The 20,889-nt window shown below is 48.2% G+C and overlaps 1 protein-coding gene across 2 annotated transcripts in view; it reads right to left on the bottom strand.

The window, feature by feature from the left end:
* The window catches only part of RPH3A (rabphilin 3A), a 63,022-nt gene that overhangs the window by 41,771 nt on the left and 362 nt on the right, over positions 1-20,889 (bottom strand). The window contains exons 2-3 of one of the 2 annotated variants that reach the window (XM_033159292.1): positions 18,361-18,372; positions 3,914-4,057 (exon numbers count right to left, since the gene is read on the bottom strand). In XM_033159292.1, coding sequence (XP_033015183.1) covers positions 3,914-4,057; positions 18,361-18,372 — 156 coding nt within the window. The remainder of the gene's footprint in view (positions 1-3,913; positions 4,058-18,360; positions 18,373-20,889) is intronic. The other variant, XM_033159293.1, reaches the window with a different exon arrangement.

Here is a 20,889-nt window from a genome sequence, read left to right as displayed (position 1 = left end):
TTTCTGTTGAGAAACAAACTAAGTAGGGCTTGCAGGGGGGCTGCAGCTTGCAAAAACCCCTACCCCACCTGCCAATAGCACAGACAGCCCCCTCTGCCAGCAAGGTAAGAGCTTCACAAACACCCCCCAGCAGCCTCTCTCCCTGCAAGTGTTCAGAGGCAGTTCGGTCAGGCAGGCATGCCGTATAAAATCCCAAGCAGATAAAAATAGTGCATGCAATAAAAAAAATCTATTATTTATTCTGTTCTGAAGGGAATATATAAAGAGAAGGGGGGGGGGAGCGAGGAAAATAGAAGCCCTCTGGAGAGGTTTTCCAGAACATCCAGCCCGCAGGAAATTTCATCCCCTCCTGTCGCGGTGTGACCCAAATCTGACAAAACCGTTAAATCAGTGTGCGTTATTAGGGAAAGTGTTGTTAGAGGAGACACACTTGCCTGAGCCAGTCAGTTTATGACATTAAAACATGGAGCTGCAGGTGAAGGCTTTGCACCAATCCTGACTACAGGACTGGGCTCAGTTCAGCTTATTTTCCAGTTCTAGGCACACCGCCGTGCTGAGCACATTATTAGCAACAAATGAACAGGTGATTTTTCTCATTATCTGTTCCGCTGATATAGGCGGACCATTTTCAAAAAAATCAATTGCAGACTAATTGATTCATCTGAAAACGGAGGTGAAACTCGAAAAATTAGAATACCGTGGAAAAGTCCGTTTCTGTAAGCAATTGTTTTTATTAGCTACTGGAGTTTAATATATGAGATAGACTCATGACATGCAAAGTGAGATATGTCAAGCCTTTGCTTGTTATGATTGTGATGGTTATGACGCTCAGCTGATGAAAACCCCAAAGTTGAAATTGTTAATTTGGGGTTCTCATCAGCTGTACGCCATAATCATCACAATTATAACAAATAAAGGCTTGACATATCTCGCTTTGCATGTCATGAGTCTTATCTCATATATTAGTTTCACCTTTTAAGTTGAATTACTGAAAGAAATGAACCTTTTCACGATATTCTAATTTTTCGAGTTTCACCTGTATACCAGCAGAACGAACGATGAGGAAAAAGTGAAATGCAAGACGTAAATTGGCCTTTTTAAAATCAAATTCTGAAGTTAAAAGTTTCGCACCATTTGAAAATGTGGCTTTACATACAAAAGAATATACAGGAACTTTTTAAAATCATATAATAAATGAGCACAAAGGAGGATAGAACTCTGTGTAGCCGCAAGCGGAATCTGATCTAGGGTCAGAGACTGCGGAGGTAGATCGGAATAATTTGTGGGCTAAAAACTCCCCACTGAAATCAGTATCAACTCGGATACGATTATTTATTTAAATTATTTAAATACATTTAAAATATTACACCGATGGCACTAGGTCTTCCCAGGAGGCCAGTAAGGGGACCAGTTTCTGTCCTCTAGCATCCGTCTATTTTTCTGACTTTTATTATAAGACTGGATCTCGTAGACATCCAACAAAGCCGAAATTTGGAAGATTCGGGACAGAGCAAAGACTATGCAGCGCCTAGTTAAACTACGGAACCCCCTGCCACTGGAGGCAGCGATGACCACAGACTAGGATGACTTCAAAGGGGGATTAGTTGTGCAAGGTCGGCAGCAGGAGAGGGAAGCCGGTTTTAAATCAAACGTGTTTGCAAAGAGAATGTAGTTGGCGTTATGTTAAGTTGCAGCAGCGGGGAAATGGCCCCCCTCCAAGAGTCTCCACCCCCACCCCCCTTTACAAACAATATTTCTTAAACATCCTGGCAAATTCCCATGCGTCCCAGCGAGAAGTGCTTTCCCTCTCCCTGCTCCTCGTGAGAAATGGTGCACTGCAGCAGTTTATGGCTGGAAAATAAGTCGAGCGTACCAGCTCCTCCTTTCTGACTGGGCTGCTGGTGAGCGAGGAGGAGCGGGGCTCCTCTCTCCTTCCTGAATTCAGAAGTGGAGGAAGAAGGCGCACAGCTGGACTGGGCAGCCAGAGCAGCTCCTGACACTAAGAAAGAGCAGGGTCCATGACAAAATTCTGTATCTCCTGATGGCCTTGTCCTGGGGAGGCAGGGAGGGATTGCTTCCAGCACTGATGGGGATGGGAGCTGAGTTCGAGTGGCCCTGAGTTCCCTGTGAAGAGGGACTGATTGTTAAACCACTCTGAATACTGCAGCTCTCTAGGGGAGATAGGCCCAACTCTGCATTGTCTTGCTTGCTCCCATCTAGACAGCATCTTAAAAAGCAAAGACATCACCTTGCCGACAAAGGTCCGTATAGTTAAAGCTATGGTTTTCCCAGTAGTAATGTACGGAAGTGAGAGCTGGACCATAAAGAAGGCTGATCGCCGAAGAATTGATGCTTTTGAATTATGGTGCTGGAGGAAACTCTTGAGAGTCCCATGGACTGCAAGAAGATCAAACCTATCCATTCTTAAAGAAATCACCCCTGAGTGCTCACTAGAAGGACAGATCCTGAAGTTGAGGCTCCAGTACTTTGGCCACCTCATGAGAAGAGAAGACTCCCTAGAAAAGACCCTGATGTTGGGAAAGATGGAGGGCACAAGGAGAAGGGGACGACAGAGGATGAGATGGTTGGACAGTGTTCTCGAAGCAACTAACATGAGTTTGGCCAAACTGCGAGAGGCAGTGAAGGATAGGCGTGCCTGGCGTGCTCTGGTCCATGGGGTCACGAAGAGTCGGACACGACTGAACGACTGAACAACAACAACAAACCTCCTGAAATATTAACAATGGCAATAACAATAATTAATTTGTATGCAACCCATCTGACTGGGTTGGCCCAGCCACTCTGGGCAGCTCCCAGCAAAAATGGGAAAAAACACAAGACAACATCAAACACTAAAAACTTCCCTGACCAGGGTTGTGTTACAGGAATTTCCCCGAACCACCCAGTTCCACAGGCACTACACTCACACACACACACACACACACACACACACTTGAGTGAAAGTATTTCTTTCTCTGTGATATTTCTGTTTTAAATTCCTATCAATTCGGCCTTTGTTTCTCACCATGGAGGGAGGACTATTAGGGGAGGGAGACTTGGAGTGCAGGGAAGCCATGGTCTCCTAGATGTGGCAGCACATCCACAGAGAACTCTGCTCAGGTGCCAGACTGTGGATCATTTCACTTAGGGTACAAAGAGGCACCTTTTGGGAATGGATTCAACCCGAACTGAAACAAAGGACAGTGACGAAACCCACCCTGGAAGGGCAGGAAACTGTGAACATCTCTTTGTTCTCTGGAATGTGTGTCTTTGTGATGTAGTGGTGGTGATGTAGTTTTAGGGGTGTAACTGGGGGATTAGGAACTAATAAAAGTTAGGGTCTCTCTTGGTTGGGGGTTCCATCTTGTTCCAACTGGTGGCAGGTGGGAGACCAGTTGCAACAGTCTTCAATAAAGACCAAGCCTACTGGCTGCTGTTTTGCTCTGGTATTCCTGGCAGGTGTCCTTAATTTTGTCCAAGGGAGCCCTCAGATTTCTCCTTTAACAGTTGCCTTGTGATGTCTTTCTAAAATCTGGACTACAGTACCCATCATCCCTGTCTGCCGTCCATGTTGCTAGCAGGGGGTGATGGGAGACGGAATACAATGACATCTGGGGAACCCCAGGCCACCCACCTCTGTTTCCGCTTCAGACAGAATTGGCTTGTGGTCTCCTTATGGCCATCCAGATGTTGATGCTGATGGAAGAGAATAACCACTGGCCATGTTGGTTGGGGGTGATGGGACCTGGTGTCTGGGAACACCTGGAGGATAACTTCCATCATCCCCAACCACTGGCCATATTGGTTAGGGCTGATGGGACCTGGTGTCTGGGAACATCTGGAGGGATGCAGATTTGCTACCTGCACACAAATGCACACAGACCAAGACTCCCAACTCACGTGGCCTACTTACCCAATGCGTTCCTGCTCCAACTCTTCCATCTTCTCGGCACGAGCAATGACCCGGTTGATGATCTCCTTCTCCTCATCCGTCAGCTCTTCGTTCTTCCTCCCTCGGTCTGGCTGGGTCCCGTGAGCTGACCAGCTGCCGGGGGCTCTGCAGTGGGCACAGGAAAGAGGGGAATCTGATCAAGGAAGGCATCTGAGGAGGTTCTGCAAGAGGAACCCAACGCAACACACGGGTCACGGCGGACGGTTGCCTTCATAAGGGCATCAAGCCAGCTTTAAAAAAAAAAAAATGAAAAAACTTCTCTACCATTTAATAAAATATAGAAATCTCCCAACAGGTCAAAGGGAATCTAAGTGGTTTACATTTCTGCTGCTCTGCGTGAAGAAACATATTTGATCTGAAAAGCGGAGGGTTGAAAGGGGCGGGACCTCAAGTGGTCATCTAGTCCAACCCCAGGACAATGCAGGAAATCCACAACTACACCATCCCTGCGAGGTGGCCACCCAAACTCTGCTTTTATGCACACGCACAGCTATTGCAAACTACAGGTTTACTTCTAGCACCAAATAAGATGTGAGCACAATGGAGATGTGTCACTGCATTGCGGTCTCTTATTTTATTTTATTTTATTTCATTTCATTATTTCATTATTTTATTTATTTTAGGATATAGTCTAGGAGGAAGGGATACCCCCCTCCCACACACTGCACTCCTGATTCCAGATTGAACCCCAATTCCCCAATGCCTACTACTGGCACACAAAAATCAAAACAGAAAGATGCCTTTATGCATCTTTGTTGCCAAGGCTTGCGATGGAGCTAGTGTGTGAGAGAGCCAGCGCTACTCAGAGGAGTCTGCCTCAGGCGTTTCTGCATGAGTCCCCGTTCTGGGCCTGGCGCTTCTTTATTATGTTCACCAGAAGCAGGATGAATAACCAAAACGCCCCCAGTGCAGGGAGATGGCACAACTGCCGGCCCACAACAGTGGCCGATCACAAGGAGAGCAGTAACTCATGCAGATCTGCAACAGGCAGCCTCCAGTCCTATGCAGATATATGCAGTAAGAGCTTCAGTTATTCATCCACCATGGATCTGATATTAGTAACAGCCGGCTGGGCTACATCCCTCTGTTAAGGCCATGCTCAGGAAATCCCACATCATGAAGGAGCCTTAATTATTTGGTTTTCTTGTGTCCCAAGACTCTCCCACTTCCTCTTTGCCCAGTGCTCTATCCATTGCTAATTTTTGCTTATTGAGCTGTTTGCCAGCCAGCTTCTCCTCCTGTCTGGCAACAGCAGCTGGAGATGATGGCTTTATACCCCAGTGACAAAAGCCCCGTCTTGCATAGGCAAATTCTGCAAGGGGTGGGAGAGAGGGAAGCCAGCTTTGAATTCCAGCCTGCCCAAATGAAGAGGATGGAAATTTTTCAATGGAAGCCATGTTTTATCTAGCTAGTCTTTCAATGAGGGACAGATCGTTCCAGCAATGCAATCTGCCAGTTGCTAGGAGAGCTGCAACTGCTTCTAAGTCTGTTGGTCTAGCCCGGGGGTAGGGAACCTGCGGCTCCGGAGCCGCATGCGGCTCTTTCGCGGCCCTGCCGCGGCTCCGGGGCGGCTGCCTGGGGCGCGGAGGTGGCGCGGAGTGGTGGGGGCACTGCGCCTGAGAACTCCTCGGCCGGAGGGAAGACGCGCCAGCCCTGCCCGCGATGGAGGGGCGGTTTGCAGGGGGCAGAGAGAGAGGGAGGGAGGGGGCAGCCGGGGGGAGGCGCGGGGGCAGGGCCTGGTGCGACGGCGGCAGCGCAGTTGGCGGAGCGGAGCGGGGCCGTCCCCGCCGTGGCCCGCCACTGTGAGCGCGCAACAGGCGCTCCTCCTTTGGCTTCGGGGCGGCTGCCTGGGGCGCGGAGGTGGTGCAGAGTGGTGGGGGCACTGCGCTGCGCTCCTGGCCTGCCTGGGCTGCGCCCGCCGCGCCATCCTCCTGACCCGCCGCGCCTGCCCGCTTCCCTCCTTGGAGTGTCGGGCCTGGCGGGCGGCTGGGGTGTCCTTGTGGGGCTTGGCTCCGTTGCGCCTTCCCCGCTCCCCGGAGAGGCGGGCGGGCGGGGGACCTTCCCGGCGTCGGTCGCCGGATGGTGCTGCTGCCGCCTCCGCCTGGCTTTGCTGCTCCGCCTCGCCGTCCGGCGCCTCTTTGGCAGCGGGATCCGGGGGGCGCCCGGGGGCCCGGCCGGGACTCGGAGCCTTCCTGCGCCGCTGTGCAACAGGAAGGCCGGGCGACGGCGGCGAAAACGTCCGGGCTGCTTCTGAAACCTCCGCCAACCGGTGCTTCGCCAGCGCTCGCTGCGGGCGGTGTACATGCTCAACGATGGCCCCAAGGGCGGCGCGCTGCAGAGCCTGGCGCGATTCCCCCCCAAAAAAACCTGTTTTTTGCTTTTTGGCTTTTTGCCTTGCTCTCCCACCCCCCCTCTCTTTTTTTTCCTCCCCTCCTTTTTTAATCCAAGGGGAGAAATCCCATTTTTAAAACAAACAAACAAACGAAAAATAAACAAACACCCCCCACAGCTGCTGCAGCCACTCTATTTGAATTTTTATTATTACCCTTTTCTCCCTCTATCCCCCCCTTTTTCTTTTCTCTTCCCCTTTTGTTTTTGTTTTCAAAAAAAGGAAAAAGAAGAAAAAGATTTTCCCCCTTTATTTTTATTTTTTAAACTACTACATATTTTTAATAGATATTCTCCCCACCCACCCCACCCCCAATTTATATTTTTCCACCCCACTTTTCCATTCCCACCCCCCTTTTTCTTTCTTTCTTAGTTCGCTTGCCAACCTATCTTAGAGGGGGAAGCCCTCTCTCCCACCCACCACACCCCCAATTTATATTTTTCCACCCCACTTTTCCATTCCCACCCCCTTTTTCTTTCTTTATTAATTCGCTTGCCAACCTATCTTAGAGGGGGAAGCCCTCTCTCCCACCCACCACACCCCCAATTTATATTTTTCCACCCCCCTTTTCCATTCCCACCCCCCTTTTTCTTTCTTTCTTAATTCGCTTGCCAAGCTATCTTAGAGGGGGAAGCCCTCTCTCCCACCCACCACACCCCCCCAAAACAACTTTGAGCTGAACCCCAAAAAACGGGGGTAGATCACTGCTGAAAGTAGATCACAGTTTCTTGGGAGTTGGCCACCCCTGGTATAAGACATGTAACTAGAATAAAAAATTTAAAAAACCAAGCAAATAATTGTAATAACTACTGTAATAAAGCACTGCTATAATTATATATAATTTCCCTAAAATTTTGGTTTCATTCGCCTTTCCGTGCTGAAATGTCACAACCTGAAGGACCATGGCTTGCCCCCCCCCCCAGTTTTGATCCTGGGTACGCCCCTGAGTCAATGCAAAAAAGTAAGAACTTATTCTTGTTGTTTTTACTAATTATACTTTGCATTGGCTCCTATACGTTATTTATTATTATTGCATTAAGGTAAGAAACAATATATGCAGCGTTATATTTGTTTTAAATGTCGCAATGGTTTTGCGGCTCCCAGGTTTTTTTTTTTTCCTTTGGAAACGGGTCCAAGTGGCTCTTTGTGTCTTAAAGGTTGCAGACCCCTGGTCTAGCCTCTGACCTCAGACAGTTTTCAGAGTGTTTGTCAAGCTGCTGTAGCCCCTGCTTCCCCTGTATTATCTCAAATACACTGTTCCAGAATTTGGAACCCCTAGTCCTGACACGGGGAAATAAAAAAGGGGTGTCGTAATAAGAGAAACAGCCACAGGAACAGGAGCTAGTGGCAGTGGAATTTGCTGCCAAGGAGTGTGGTGGAGTCTCCTTCTTTGGAGGTCTTTAAGCGGAGGCTTGACAGCCATCTGCCAGGAATGCTTTGATGGTGTTTCCTGCTTGCCAGGGGGTTGGACTGGATGGCCCTTGTGGTCTCTTCCAACTCTTATGATTCTATGATTCTATAACCCTGCCTCCAAGGTGTAGGAATCGAACCAATGGATTAAAGTTACAAGAAAGGAGATTCTGACTCAACATCAGGAAGAACTTTCCATTCAACAGTGGAACAGACTCCGCCGCAAGGTGGTGGACTCCCTTTCAATGGAGGTTTTTAAGCAGAGGTTGGGTGGCCATCTGTCTTGGATGCTTTAGCTGGGATTCCTGAATTGCCGGGGGTTGGGCTAGATGACCCACAGGATCCCTTCCAAGTCTACAATTCAATGATTCTACGAACAGCAGGAGGAGTGCTTGATCACTTTGTAATCTGCATCCAGCTGATATTATTTATTATTACTACTACTACTGCTACTACTAACACAGTGGTACTTTGGTTCTCAAACTTAATCCGTTCCGGAAGTCCGTTCCAAAACCAAAGCGTTCCAAAACCTAGGTGCGTTTTCCCATAGAAAGTAATCCGTTCCAGACTTTTAAAAACAACCCCTAAAACAGCAATTTAACATGAATTTTACCCTCTAATGAGACCATTGATCCATAAAATGAAAGCAATAATCAACGTAAAGGTAAAGGGACCCCTGACCATTAGGTCCAGTCATGTCCGACTCTGGGGTTGTGGCGCTCATCTCACTTTACTAGGCGAGGGAGCCGGCGTACAGCTTCCAGGTCATGTGGCCAGCATGACAAAGCCACTTCTGGTAAACCAGAGCAGCCCACGGAAATGCCATTTACCTTCCCACCAGAGCGGTACCTATTTATCTACTTGCATTTTTGACGTGCTTTCGAACTGCTAGGTGGGCAGGAGCTGGGACCGAGCAACGGGAGCTCACCTCGTGGCGGGGATTCGAACCGCCGACCTTCTGATCAGCAAGCCCTAGGCTCTGTGGTTTAACCCACAGCGCTACCCACGTCCAGACAATAATCAATGTACTGTACTATAAAATAAATAAGACAGTATTGTAGATGATAAAAATTAAAATTACTATTTTTTCTTACTTAGACTGATTATAGTCGTTGTTTGGATGGGGAGCTTTTTTCCATTTCTGCAGTCACAAAATCAATCAGTAGCTGAACTGGCTTCCACACAGTCACAAAAATGAATTAACCGAAAAAGCTTCAAAAACAAAAACGCAAAATAAACAGCAAAAACAAAAGCGCCAAACTTTATCCATTCCAGAAGTCCGTTTGACTTCCGAAATGTTCAAAAACCAAGGAGCAGCTTCTGATCGGTGCAGGCGCCCCGGAAACAATAACCCACAGCCGCATGGGACGTTCAGCTTCTCAAAAATGTTTGAAAACCGGAACACTTCCTTCCAGGTTTTTGGCGTTTGGGAACCAAGGCGTTTGAGAACCAAGGTGTTTGAGAACCAAGGACAGGGGGTTGGACAGGGGGTTGGACTGGATGGCCCTTGTGGTCTCTTCCAACTCTATGATTCTATGACCACTGTATTATTATTATTATTATTATTATTATTATTATTATTATTATTATTATTATTAATTCCCTTCACCCTAAAGTCTCAGGGCATGTGTCAGCATTAAAAACAGTGTTAAATACAGTGGTACCTCGGGTTACGTACCTGCTCCGTTCCGGGGTGCCGTTCGCACCCCGAAAAGTACGCAACCCGAGCATCCATTTTGCGCATGCGCGAAAGCGCGATATCACGCTTTCGCGCATGCGCGAACTGCATGTGCAGACCAAGTAGAGCGCTTTGCGCGTGTGCGGCACGACAATCTTTACTTCCAGGTTTGCGGAGTACGCAACACGAAAGTACGCAACCCGAAAGTAGGCAAACCCGAAGCATTCGCAACCCGAGGTATGACTGTGCCATTTAAAACAATTCTAAAGAAAGCCTAAAAATAATTCAGGTCCTTTCATGCCTTCCATATTGACAAGCCTCCCTTTTGCAAACTGTGAGTATCACACAGCAGGACCAGAGGCGGATGCCAACAGGGTCAGAGCCTGGGAGGCAGAGTTGCCACTCCCCTTTGCTTCTTCCTCATTCAAGGCTTTGCCAGCCAAGGGGTGGGGGGGAACCTACCACCACCAAAAAGGGGAGCGGGGAGGAAAGGGGGAGAAGCAGCCCAGCAAAGTGCTAAATTACTATTGTTGCCACAAGCCCGTTTCCTTTTAATAATCGGTTTGTCCTCTTGGAATAATAAGCAAGAGCATTTTGGCCGAGGAGCTGTCAAGCTTGTTTCCCTTTCCGATGGCAGCCTATATTTTGTCGACTAGGAGGAGAATTAAGTCTGCAGCCCGGCAGCGCAGGCTTCCAAGGAACGCAGGCAATGAGAAAGGGGGTTTGCTGCAGCTAAACTGAGTCACAGCCAAGGCAGCGGGCCAACGGCAGAGCAGAATGGCAACACGGGAGAAGCTCCTTCACAACCCCTTGCTAAGTCAACGTCACGGAGCAAGACAGTAGGAAAGTTCAAGTCTAGCCCCAAAGCCTTAGGTCACAGCTTTCTGGGAGCTCAGGGTACAGGATGCCGATAACTGAAAGGTAAAGGTAAAGGGACGCCTGACTATTAGGTCCAGTCGCTGACGACTCTGGGGTTGCGGCGCTCATCTCGCGTTACTGGCCGAGGGAGCCGGCATACAGCTTCCGGGTCATGGCCAGCATGACTAAGCCGCTTCTGGCGAACCAGAGCAGCGCACGGAAACCTTCCCACCGGAGCGGTACCTATTTATCTACTTGCACTTTGACGTGGTTTTTTAAAAATCTTTTTATTATTATTTTTGATACAAGCATCAACCACAAAAAACACAAACAATAAAAACCATAACAACAATAATAACACAGTTTGACAATTCAAATTTAAATACACTGATATACCTATGACTACACTTTTTTTAAAAACACTGTTTCCCCACCTCTCTCGCCTCCCTCTACCTCCCACCACTGTCCGCCTTATCACTTAAATATTCATTCCAGATTTCTTCATATTTATCCATTCTTAATTTGCAACGACATGCAATTCGTTCATATGTAGCTAATCTGTCCATATTATCAATCCGTGTGCTCAATCGAATCTTTTTACGGCTTTTCCAATTCATCCAAACAAGTTTTTTTGCTTCTAATATAGCACAGTATATCCATATTTTTTTTTGACCCCCTGAAATCTCCCACGTTTCCGGAATATAATTTAGAATTAAATTCAGTTCCCCTAAATAACAATTCCTTTTTATTACTCTTGCTATAAATATCCTCACCTCACACCAAAATGACGTGCTTTTGAACTGCTAGGTGGGCAGGAGCAGGGACCAAACAACGGGAGCTCACCCCGTCGCGGGGATTCGAACCACCAACCTTCTGATTGGCAAGCCCTAGAGCAGTGTTTTTCAACCACTGTTCCGCGGCACACTAGTGTGCCGCGAGGCGTTGCCTGGTGTGCCGTGGGAAAAATTGAAAAATTACTTTATATATAGTCAATATAGGCACAGAGTTAATTTTTTTAGCATTTTCTAATGGTGGTGTGCCTCGTGATTTTTTTCATGAAACAAGTGTGCCTTTGCCCAAAAAAGGTTGAAAAACACTGCCCTAGAGCAGTGTTTTTCAACCACTGTTCCGCGGCACACTAGTGTGCCGCGAGATGTTGCCTGGTGTGCCGTGGGCAAAACGTCCCGGCCGTTGTTGTTGCCTTCCTTCAGCCAATCAGGGTCAGCCCGCGCGTTTGTACAGAGAGCCGAAAAGAGACACCCGCCTTGCCCCAGCAGCGCCGAGGCTACACTGCACTGCATTGCACGGCCCTGGATGCGGCAGCCGGGCCAGCCGCCTCAAAAGCGCCTCCCTCCCTCCTTTGCCCTCCTGCCGGCCAATCGTCAGCGCCCTCCGGCCTGCCGGAGTTCCCCGCCTCCTCGGCCGTCGCCGTGGCCCTGAAGGGATCCTGCGCGCCGTGCGCGCTTTGTCGCGAGTGGGGTTCCGAGGCCAATGTAGGCGCGCGCATCTTAGAAGCGGGAGGGGGGGTGGAAAGAGCGGGCTGGAGATGAGGAGGAGGGAGCCGGCGGTGGACGTGGGTGGGGGCTTGGAAATAGCGCGCGCGAGGCGGAGGCCGGGGAGGGGGGGGGGGAGAGAGAGAGGATTCAGTACCAAATCGGATGCAAAACCGCATCTATAACCTCTCAAGGGAAATGTTTCCCAAAGTGCAGTAATCTCCAACCTACATAAATTAATTAAGAATTCTTTTGCTGTTTGGAGGAAATAAGAAGCCTGGCTCCTTTCAGCTGGGTGAGAGCACTTTGCTAATAAATGATGAATAATTAGGATGTGTAGGTTTCCTTTTGCATTTTTTTCGCACTTGCTGGTTCAACCTCTTTGAACTTCCCAAAGCACAAGATCATCACAAAAAAGGGAAACACCACATTGGCTGGGCTCTCAAGTGTGGCATGGCAGTTAATTATATCATGTCAGGATGTCTCAGGAGCTTCTCCACTCATGTCTTTGTCACAAAAAGTCACTCAGGTACAAGACTAGAGTCCCTCAGACCTTACTTGGGGCTGGACTATATTTTGAAAAAAATATGAACAAATTCCTATGCCCCACAAATAACCCAGAGATGCATTTTAAATAAAAGGACAGGTTCCAATTCTGTAAAAACACGCTGATTCCTGGACCATCCGCAGGCAGCAGTTAGAAGGTGATTGGGCCACATCCGGCCCCCGGGTCTTAGTTTGGGGACCCCTGCTCTTAAGTCCAAGAATTATAAAATACTTTCTTTGTGTTTATTTGATTCCTATTCAAGAGAATTACTTTATATATAGTCAATATAGGCACAGAGTTAATTTTTCTAATGGTGGTGTGCCTCGTGATTTTTTTCATGAAACAAGTGTGCCTTTGCCCAAAAAAGGTTGAAAAACACTGCCCTAGAGGCACATATGGAAAGGGGAAGGGGTTCCTGGGATGGGGGGATGACTTTGGCAGTCCTACCCATCATTGAACTTTTGATTTTGACTATACGCAATTTTGGCTTTAGGCCCCCGCGTGCTGGCTATCCAGACCCTCCAAGTGTCCCCATTTTCCAGGAACAGTCCCAGATTTACAGAAACTATTCCGCTTTCTGATTTGATCCTGCAATGTCCTGCTTTTCCTTAGAACATTCCTATTTTCATTGGAGAAATGTTGGAGAGTGTGGTGTTATACAATAACCTTATGAAATAGGCTAGGCTGAGAGGCAGGGACTGGCCCGAGGTCACACCCAGTGAGCTTCATGGCCAAATGGGGGGAGGGTTGAACCCTGGCCCCCCAGGTGCTAGCCTGACACTCTAACCACTGGACCGCGCAGTCACCCCCCACATGTTGCTGCACATGAGCTGTGCACCTCCTCCTGCGCCCCTGTATGATATTAGACAGGCGAGGGAGCCTCCCACCAACCCACTTTTATAAAGGCCGTCCACAAAACTACCAGCGTTCCAGGAAATGGGAAGATGAAAAGAGTTGTCTTTTTGCAAAAAGACAGGCGGAGAGAGACTGGGCTTGTTCTTCGTATCTGAGGCTGCTCACGCCTTTCATCCTGCAGTGGGATTTGATGCAGCAATTTCCTCTGCAATCCGGGCTCTGCAATTCTGTGTCTGTGAAATGAGCCAACAAGGTTCTCTCGCTCCCACGGCGCAAAGAAGAAAAAAGGAGGAGAGGGAGGAACTCCGCAAGGAAAACATCTGCCAGCCAGGCATGAAACGCACCACTTCCTACCTAAGGAAGCTGGTGCTGTGAGCATCCCAAGGCCTTTTAGGACCAAGACAGGTCTCATCATGCCTGGAAGAACCTGGCCAAAGCTGCTCATCCTTGAGGTGACAGCCCTGGCCGGAAAGCAAATTCCTTGTGTTATAGCAGGGGTCAGCAAACTTTTTCAGCAGGGGGCCGGTCCACTGTCCCTCAGACCTTGTGGGGGGCCGGACTATATTTTGGGGAAAAAAGAAAAGAACGAATTCCTATGCCCCACAAATAACCCAGAGATGCATTTTAAATAAAAGGGCACATTCTACTCATGTAAAAACACCAGGCAGGCCCCACAAATAACCCAGAGATGCATTTTTAAATAAAAGGACACATTCTACTCGTGTAAAAACACCAGGCAGGCCCCACAAATAACCCAGAGATGCATTTTATATAAAAGGACACATTCTACTCATGTAAAAACACCAGGCAGGCCCCACAAATAACCCAGAGATGCATTTTATATAAAAGGACACATTCTACTCATGTAAAAACACCAGGCAGGCCCCACAAATAACCCAGAGATGCATTTTATATAAAAGGACACATTCTACTCATGTAAAAACACCAGGCAGGCCCCACAAATAACCCAGAGATGCATTTTAAATAAAAGGACACATTCTACTCATGTAAAAACATGCTGATTCCCGGACCATCCGTGGGCTGGATTGAGAAGGCGATTGGGCCTGATCCGGCCCCCGGGCCTTAGTTAGCCTACCCATGTGTTATAGGAATTCTAAGGTCTCATATATATAAATCATACGTTCATTAATTTTCAAGGCAAACGCATACATAAGTATATAAACCACATGTCTGAAATAGTACAGGAGAACAATTCCTGAAACCATTTTGACTCTCCCAAATTGACCTCAAATGTTTCTCTGCAAGGAGGAAGGAAATGAGAAAGCCTCTCCATTGTCTCTTTGCTCACAAATCCTGTCTTAAGGGCGTATCTGTGTGTGAATAGGGTGAGCCTGTGACCTGGATTCAGGAACTGAGTATTTACCATCACAAAAGAATGGCCAGGCTGCCCAGGTAAAGCTATCAGTGACCATTATCGGGTATCCAGGCAGACAGGTTTTCTGCTGTAGACTGCCTCTTCTGTGATGTTTTGGGGGGTGGCCTTGAGCTACAGGGTGGGCTATTTTCAAATGTCTATATAAGAGCTTGCACACCAATGTTCTGGCTTCCTCCTCCCTCCTGTGTGTGGTGAGTGGGGACCCTGTTGAAGAAGAAGAGTTTGGATTTGATATCCCGCTTTTCACTACCCGAAGGAGTCTCAAAGCGGCTAACATTCTCCTTTCCCTTCCTCCCCCACAACAAACACTCTGTGAGGTGAGTGGGGCTGAGAGACTTCAGAGAAGTGTGACTAGCCCAAGGTCACCCAGCAGCTGCATGTGGAGGAGTGGAGACACGAACCCGGTTCCCCAGATTATGAGTCTACCGCTCTTAACCACTACACCACACTAGCAACAGTTTAATAAAGATCAGGCTTACTAGCTGCTTCACTTCTCAATATTCTCTGGTTGGCCTCTGTTATTTTCTCCTACCTATAGAGAACCTACTCAAGGACTCTATATGGGCTCTTCGATACCCCATAAGGGAAAGGGAGCCGTATTTTTCTTATAACACTTGAGAACAACATTTCCAGATTTCCATTCAGAAGCAGCAATTCGTAGCAGTGGTCTTTGCTAAATCGCTTGGGGAAGTTGTCACGTTGCTGTACATTTCCCCTTCTCCCCTCTGGTTTGTGTCTAAAAAAGCAGGTATTTGCAAGGATACAAACTCTCTGGTGGAGGGAGCCGAACCCCACGTCTCAATTTGAAATTGCAAGCCAAGCCTTTGGCTGCAGCTCTTTTATCGACCAAATTGCATTTCATGTACAATCATGCCATCAATAAATCTCTCCCCTATTCCCAGGCCCTCATCTTGGATTACCAAAGTAAGCAGTTTATCCGGCAGATCTCTGCAACCGAGCCGGATCCCATCAGGTGTTTTTCTCTGTTCCAATCAATAAACCATCTTTGTTTGGATTCCTCGGTTTATTAGATACTCCTCAGAAGGGCAATTTAAAAAAAACAGCAACAACCGGTGAACATTCCTGGTCGTAACAAATAGGTCGCAGCAACAGAACCACAAAGTAAGCTGTGGTTCAAGCAAAATCAGTGACTTGGGGGCCAAAATCTACCTGAGCAATTGTAGCTTTCTCAAAGCCATAGGTAGGCAAACTAAGGCCCGGGGGCCTGATCCAACCCAATTGCCTTCTAAATCTGGCCCGCAGGCTGTCCGGGAATCAGCGTGTTTTTACATGAGTAGAATGTGTCCTTTTCTTTAAAATGCATCTCTGGGTTATTTGTGGGGCATAGGAATTCGTTCATTCCCCCCCCCCTCCCAAATATAGTCTGGCCCCCCACAAGGTCTGAGGGACAGTGGACCGGCCCCCTGCTGAAAAAGTTTGCTGACCCCTGACTCAAAAGACATCAGTGAAATCAAGGGCGTTTTTTTCCTGCCCTGATATGGATCACTTTGCCAGACCCGGCAAGTGTCCCTATTTCTCAGAGACAGTCCCTGATGTACAGAAGCCATCTTGGTTTTCTGATCTGAACCCGGAATGTCCCACTTTTCCTTAAAGGTAAAGGTAAAGGGACCCCTGACCATCAGGTCCAGTCATGTCCGACTCTGGGGTTGCGGCGCTCATCTCGCTCTATAGGCCGAGGGAGCCGGTGTTTGTCCGCAGACAGCTTCCGGGTCATGTGGCCAGCATGACAAAGTCGCTTCTGGCAAACCAGAGCAGCGCACGGAAACGACGTTTACCTTCCCGCCGGAGCGGTCCCTATTTATCTACTTGCACTTTGACGTGCTTTCGAACTGCTAGGTGGGCAGGAGCTGGGACCGAGCAACGGGAGCTCACCCTGTGGCGGGGATTCGAACCGCCGACCTTCTGGTCAGCAAGCCCCTAGGCTCTGTGGTTTAACCCACAGTGCCACCTGAGAAATGTTGGAGGGTATGGAGCTATGTGACACACACACCCCAGCCAAGGAGATAAGTAACTAGACAAGCTTTAAAAGACATCTGAAGGCAGCACTGTATAGGGAAGTGTTTTTTTAATGTTAAATGTTTTGTTATGTTTCTATATATGTTGGAAGCTGCCCAGAGTGGCTGGGGCAACCCAGTCAGATGGGTGGGATATTCTTCTTCTTCTTCTTCTTCTTCTTCTTCTTCTTCTTATTATTATTATTATTATTATATATTTTGTTGTTCAGTCGTTCAGTCGTGTCCGACTCTTCGTGACCCCATAGACCAGAGCACGCCAGGCACCCCTATCCTCCGCTGCCTCCCCCAGTTTGGCCAAACTCATGCCAGTTGCTTCGAAAACACTGTCCAACCATCTCATCCTCTGTCGTCCCCTTCTCCTTGTGCCCTCCATCTTTCCCAACATCAGGGTCTTTTCCAGGGAGTCTTCTCTTCTCATGAGGTGGCCAAAGTATTGGAGTCTCAACTTCAGGATCAGCCCTTCCAGTGAGCACTTGGGGCTGATTTCTTTAAGGGTGGATATTTTTGATCTTTTTGAAGTCCATGGGACTCTCAAGAGTCTCCTCCAGCACCATAATTCAAAAGCATCGATTCTTCGGCGATCAGCCTTCTTATATATAGGATGTCCCTATTTTCATCAGAGAAATCTTTAAAATGAATTGCATTTGCCATTTTATGTTTACCTTTACATCTTCGTACCTCCTTTTTGAGAGGAGGCGACCAGAACTGTAGGGAACACATTGCTAGAGACACCTTAGAAAGGGGTACGGATGGCAACCCTCCAAATTCTCTCCTACAGGCTCCCGTTACAACTGGGGAAGGGCACAGGGATGAGATCTTGCCCACCCGGAGAGGACAAAGCCCTTTGGGAGCCACCTCGCAGATCCACCCAATCGAGCACAGCGCCTACAGATGGAGCCCACCCCCCCCCCCCGCCCCGAATCCAAGCTGCCATCTGCATTTCTATTCTGCCGGGAACAAGCAGAAATCTGCAGCTGAATCGAGGGACAAAAGCCAGCCGGCGCAGGCAGGGAGCTAAATAGGGCAGGTATAAATAGTGCCAATTGTTCTCACATCGTGAAATTGAGGGGGGCTTTGAACAGATCTCGTCTCCCATTCTTCCCCTCGCCAAGCCAAGGCGGGGTGTTTTTTTTGGGTGGGGGGGAAATCTAGACAGAGATGCCTCTTCGCAGGCAGACGCCGTTAGGAGGGGGTCGGCAGATGAATTTCCCCATTCAGGGACTTCAGAGGGCGGGCAGCTCCTTTCAAAGTCTGGCTACGTTCTTGTGGTGGCATCCTGGACACTGAGCCAGACCTTTGGTCCACCTACATCGCTGCTGTCTACCCGAAGGGCTTTGTCCATGCTTAACTTTTTGCCCTGCTCTTTCCAGGCACAGGTCCACACTTGACAACTCCAGGTCCACCAGCGCCCTGGGGGTCCGAGCACCCAAAACACGACTTCTGGTGCCTTGCGAAGCACTGGAAGTCAAGTCTGAGGCCTCTCAGGGACTCAGAGGTGGTGTCTGGGGCCTTGAGAGGCCTCAGAGATGGAGTCCCAGGCCTCACGAAGCCTTCTGACGAGACTTCACACCACTGATCTGCATACCAGCATCATGATATTAAATGCAGTTTACTTTCACTTCACTTCCTACCGGATCGTTAACACTTGTGTCCACATTTTCATCAAGCTATCAATCAGCCCCCACCAGCCAGATGCCATGGGTGTATATGTGAACTAAATGCACAACAGATAAAGAGAGGACTTACTGTTCTTTTCCACTTCAAAGCAGCATGGGGGGGGGAGGAAGAGGGGGGAAAGTCAAACACATTATTGCACCAAACAAACATCATCAAAAGGCCGCTAATAATTAATGTGTTTTAATATTTGTTGGAAGGCGCCCAGAGTGGCTGGGGAGACCCAGCCAGATCGGCGGGGTACAAATAATAATAGGAATAGTTTATTATTGGCCAAGTACATTTTCCAACATACTTGGAATTTGTTTCAGCTACATTGCAATGTAAACATACTGTTCCTCTCAAAGCAAAGAAACCCCACCCATAATTTACCTCCCCTTCAGCTATACAACTACAAACTACAAATATAACAATTTAATGGCACAAGGGGGAAAACTATTCTTGTGCCTGGCCGATTTTGTATATGGAGTCCTGTAGCAACGTCGAGATGGAAGCAAATCAAGCAGATGATGACCGGGATGTAAAGGATCTGCTACAATTCTCTCTGCTCTCTTCCTAACTCTGGTAGCATAAATTGTCTCTGTTGAAGGCAAGCTAACACCAATTACCCTTTCTGCAATTATTATTATTATTATTATTATTAATAATAATAATAATAATATTTCTCGGCAACGTCTGAATAAGGGGAGGCTGATCAATTCCTGGACACATGTCTGCAGTTGGTGACGGGCTGGGTAAGGGCCAATCAACCGAAGGAGATTACTGTAAGATGGAAGTCCTGTGTGTGAGTTTGGGAATTGGGCAGGTTGACGTCACGCCTTGCCCTGACCTGGTACCAGAAAAAGAACCCTCAGAGGACACTGCAAAAGCCAGAATCTGAGCACAAGAGCACTCTCCCCTCCCGTGGCCGACTCTGGGGTTGCGGCGCTCATCTCGCTTTACTGGCTGAGGGAGCCGGCATACAGCTTCCGGGTCATGTGGCCAGCATGACTAAGCCGCTTCTGGCGAACCAGAGCAGCGCACAGAAACGCCGTTTACCTTCCCACCAGAGTGGTACCTATTTATCTACTTGCACTGTGTGCTTTCGAACTGCTAGGTTGGCAGGAGCAGGGACCGAGCAACGGGAGCTCACCCTGTTGCGGGGATTCGAACCGCCGACCTTCTGATCAGCAAGCCCTAGGCTCTGTGGTTTAGACCACAGCACCACCTGCGTCCCATGTTGGAGCTCTGGGACTCCCCAATTAAACCCACACCAACTTGGCATTCCCCCACGGTCAACCAACAACATCAACGGGCCCATGGCTATCGCAGTTTCCTTAAGTTCTGTGCCCTCTGAAAATGATCTGCAAACAATTTAACATCTACTGGACTCTCTGTCTCTGTCTCTCCCCCCCCCCCAACCCGGTCATTAGCAGCTCCTGGAATCCAGTCTGATAAGGAGCAAACACTTCTGGCAAGGGAATAGCTGCATACATTATTTAAATGATTTGAATTTAATTCTGCTGCCGAGCTGAGGGATGGCTTGAGATAGATGGCAGTTTAAGGATTAGAATTAACGGGCAAAATTAATTTAGGCCACGGGTGGCTGGGTGAAGAGATACTCGGGTCACAATTTCAGCTTTTCCAGTAACGCTTCTGATCACTGCTGGTGGACTAGAGGTGCTGTCAGTGTTTAAGGGTCTCCGCACTCCATACACAAACACACGCACCCCAGTTGCTGTCAGGACCTGCCAAAACTGGAATGGTAGCAAGGCTCTCCTTGGGTTCTTCTTTGAAGAGTATCAACATTCTGCAACCAGACAGGCTTAATTCTGCAACCTGCGTTAATGATCCCTGTTTCCACTTCCTTTGCGCAGTGTTCCTACCATTCTGTGCATTTTATTCTGGTTTGGTTTGCTTATCACAGGAAGGAACAAAGATGTTCTGCCGAGCACTGAAGCACATGCACACAAGCTCCCTTGATCAACTACCTCCTCGGGCTGCTGATATTTCAATAGGTGACAGCCATAATGCATAATTCAAACAGATCTTTGCATCGTTATAAGAACTGTAAATGCTGAGAACTGCTGCATGAGCTCACTTTTTCCCTCCTCCCTCCCCATCCCCTTTTCCTTGTGTGTCATGTCTATTTTTATTATAAGTCTTTATGACTGATCTTATAAGCCACATTTTTTTGGCTAAAGAGTGGGGTGAAACTGGTTCTCTAAAGAAATAAGGCTTAGAAACGAGGAGTGAAACCTCTGGTTCTCCGGCAGCTAAATTATGCCACTGACAGCACGTTCTTCCAGGTTCTGTGCACGCCTGTTGAATCGCCGCATGCATGCACACAACACGCACATTATTAAACAGTATGATCACATCTTATGCACAATAACCGGTAACTTGCACAATTTCAACCTTGCACAGTTGGAAACTGGCCGGTCGAAACGGTGCAAATTAATTGCGTGCAAGGCAGGGAGCTTAAAAAGCTCCTTTTGCGTCAGGTTTTCCCCCATGTGGAAAGACCTTTTAAGCTCTCTGCCTTGCTTTCCAGGCAAGTTCCGCTTGGAGAGGGGCGCTGGAATGCTCTCAGGACATCCCATGGGAAATCAGATGGCTCCA

This window comes from Lacerta agilis, chromosome 8 (assembly GCF_009819535.1).
Source record: "Lacerta agilis isolate rLacAgi1 chromosome 8, rLacAgi1.pri, whole genome shotgun sequence".
Taxonomy (NCBI): Eukaryota; Metazoa; Chordata; class Lepidosauria; order Squamata; family Lacertidae; genus Lacerta; species Lacerta agilis.
This window is presented reverse-complemented; position numbering and strand designations above follow the sequence as displayed.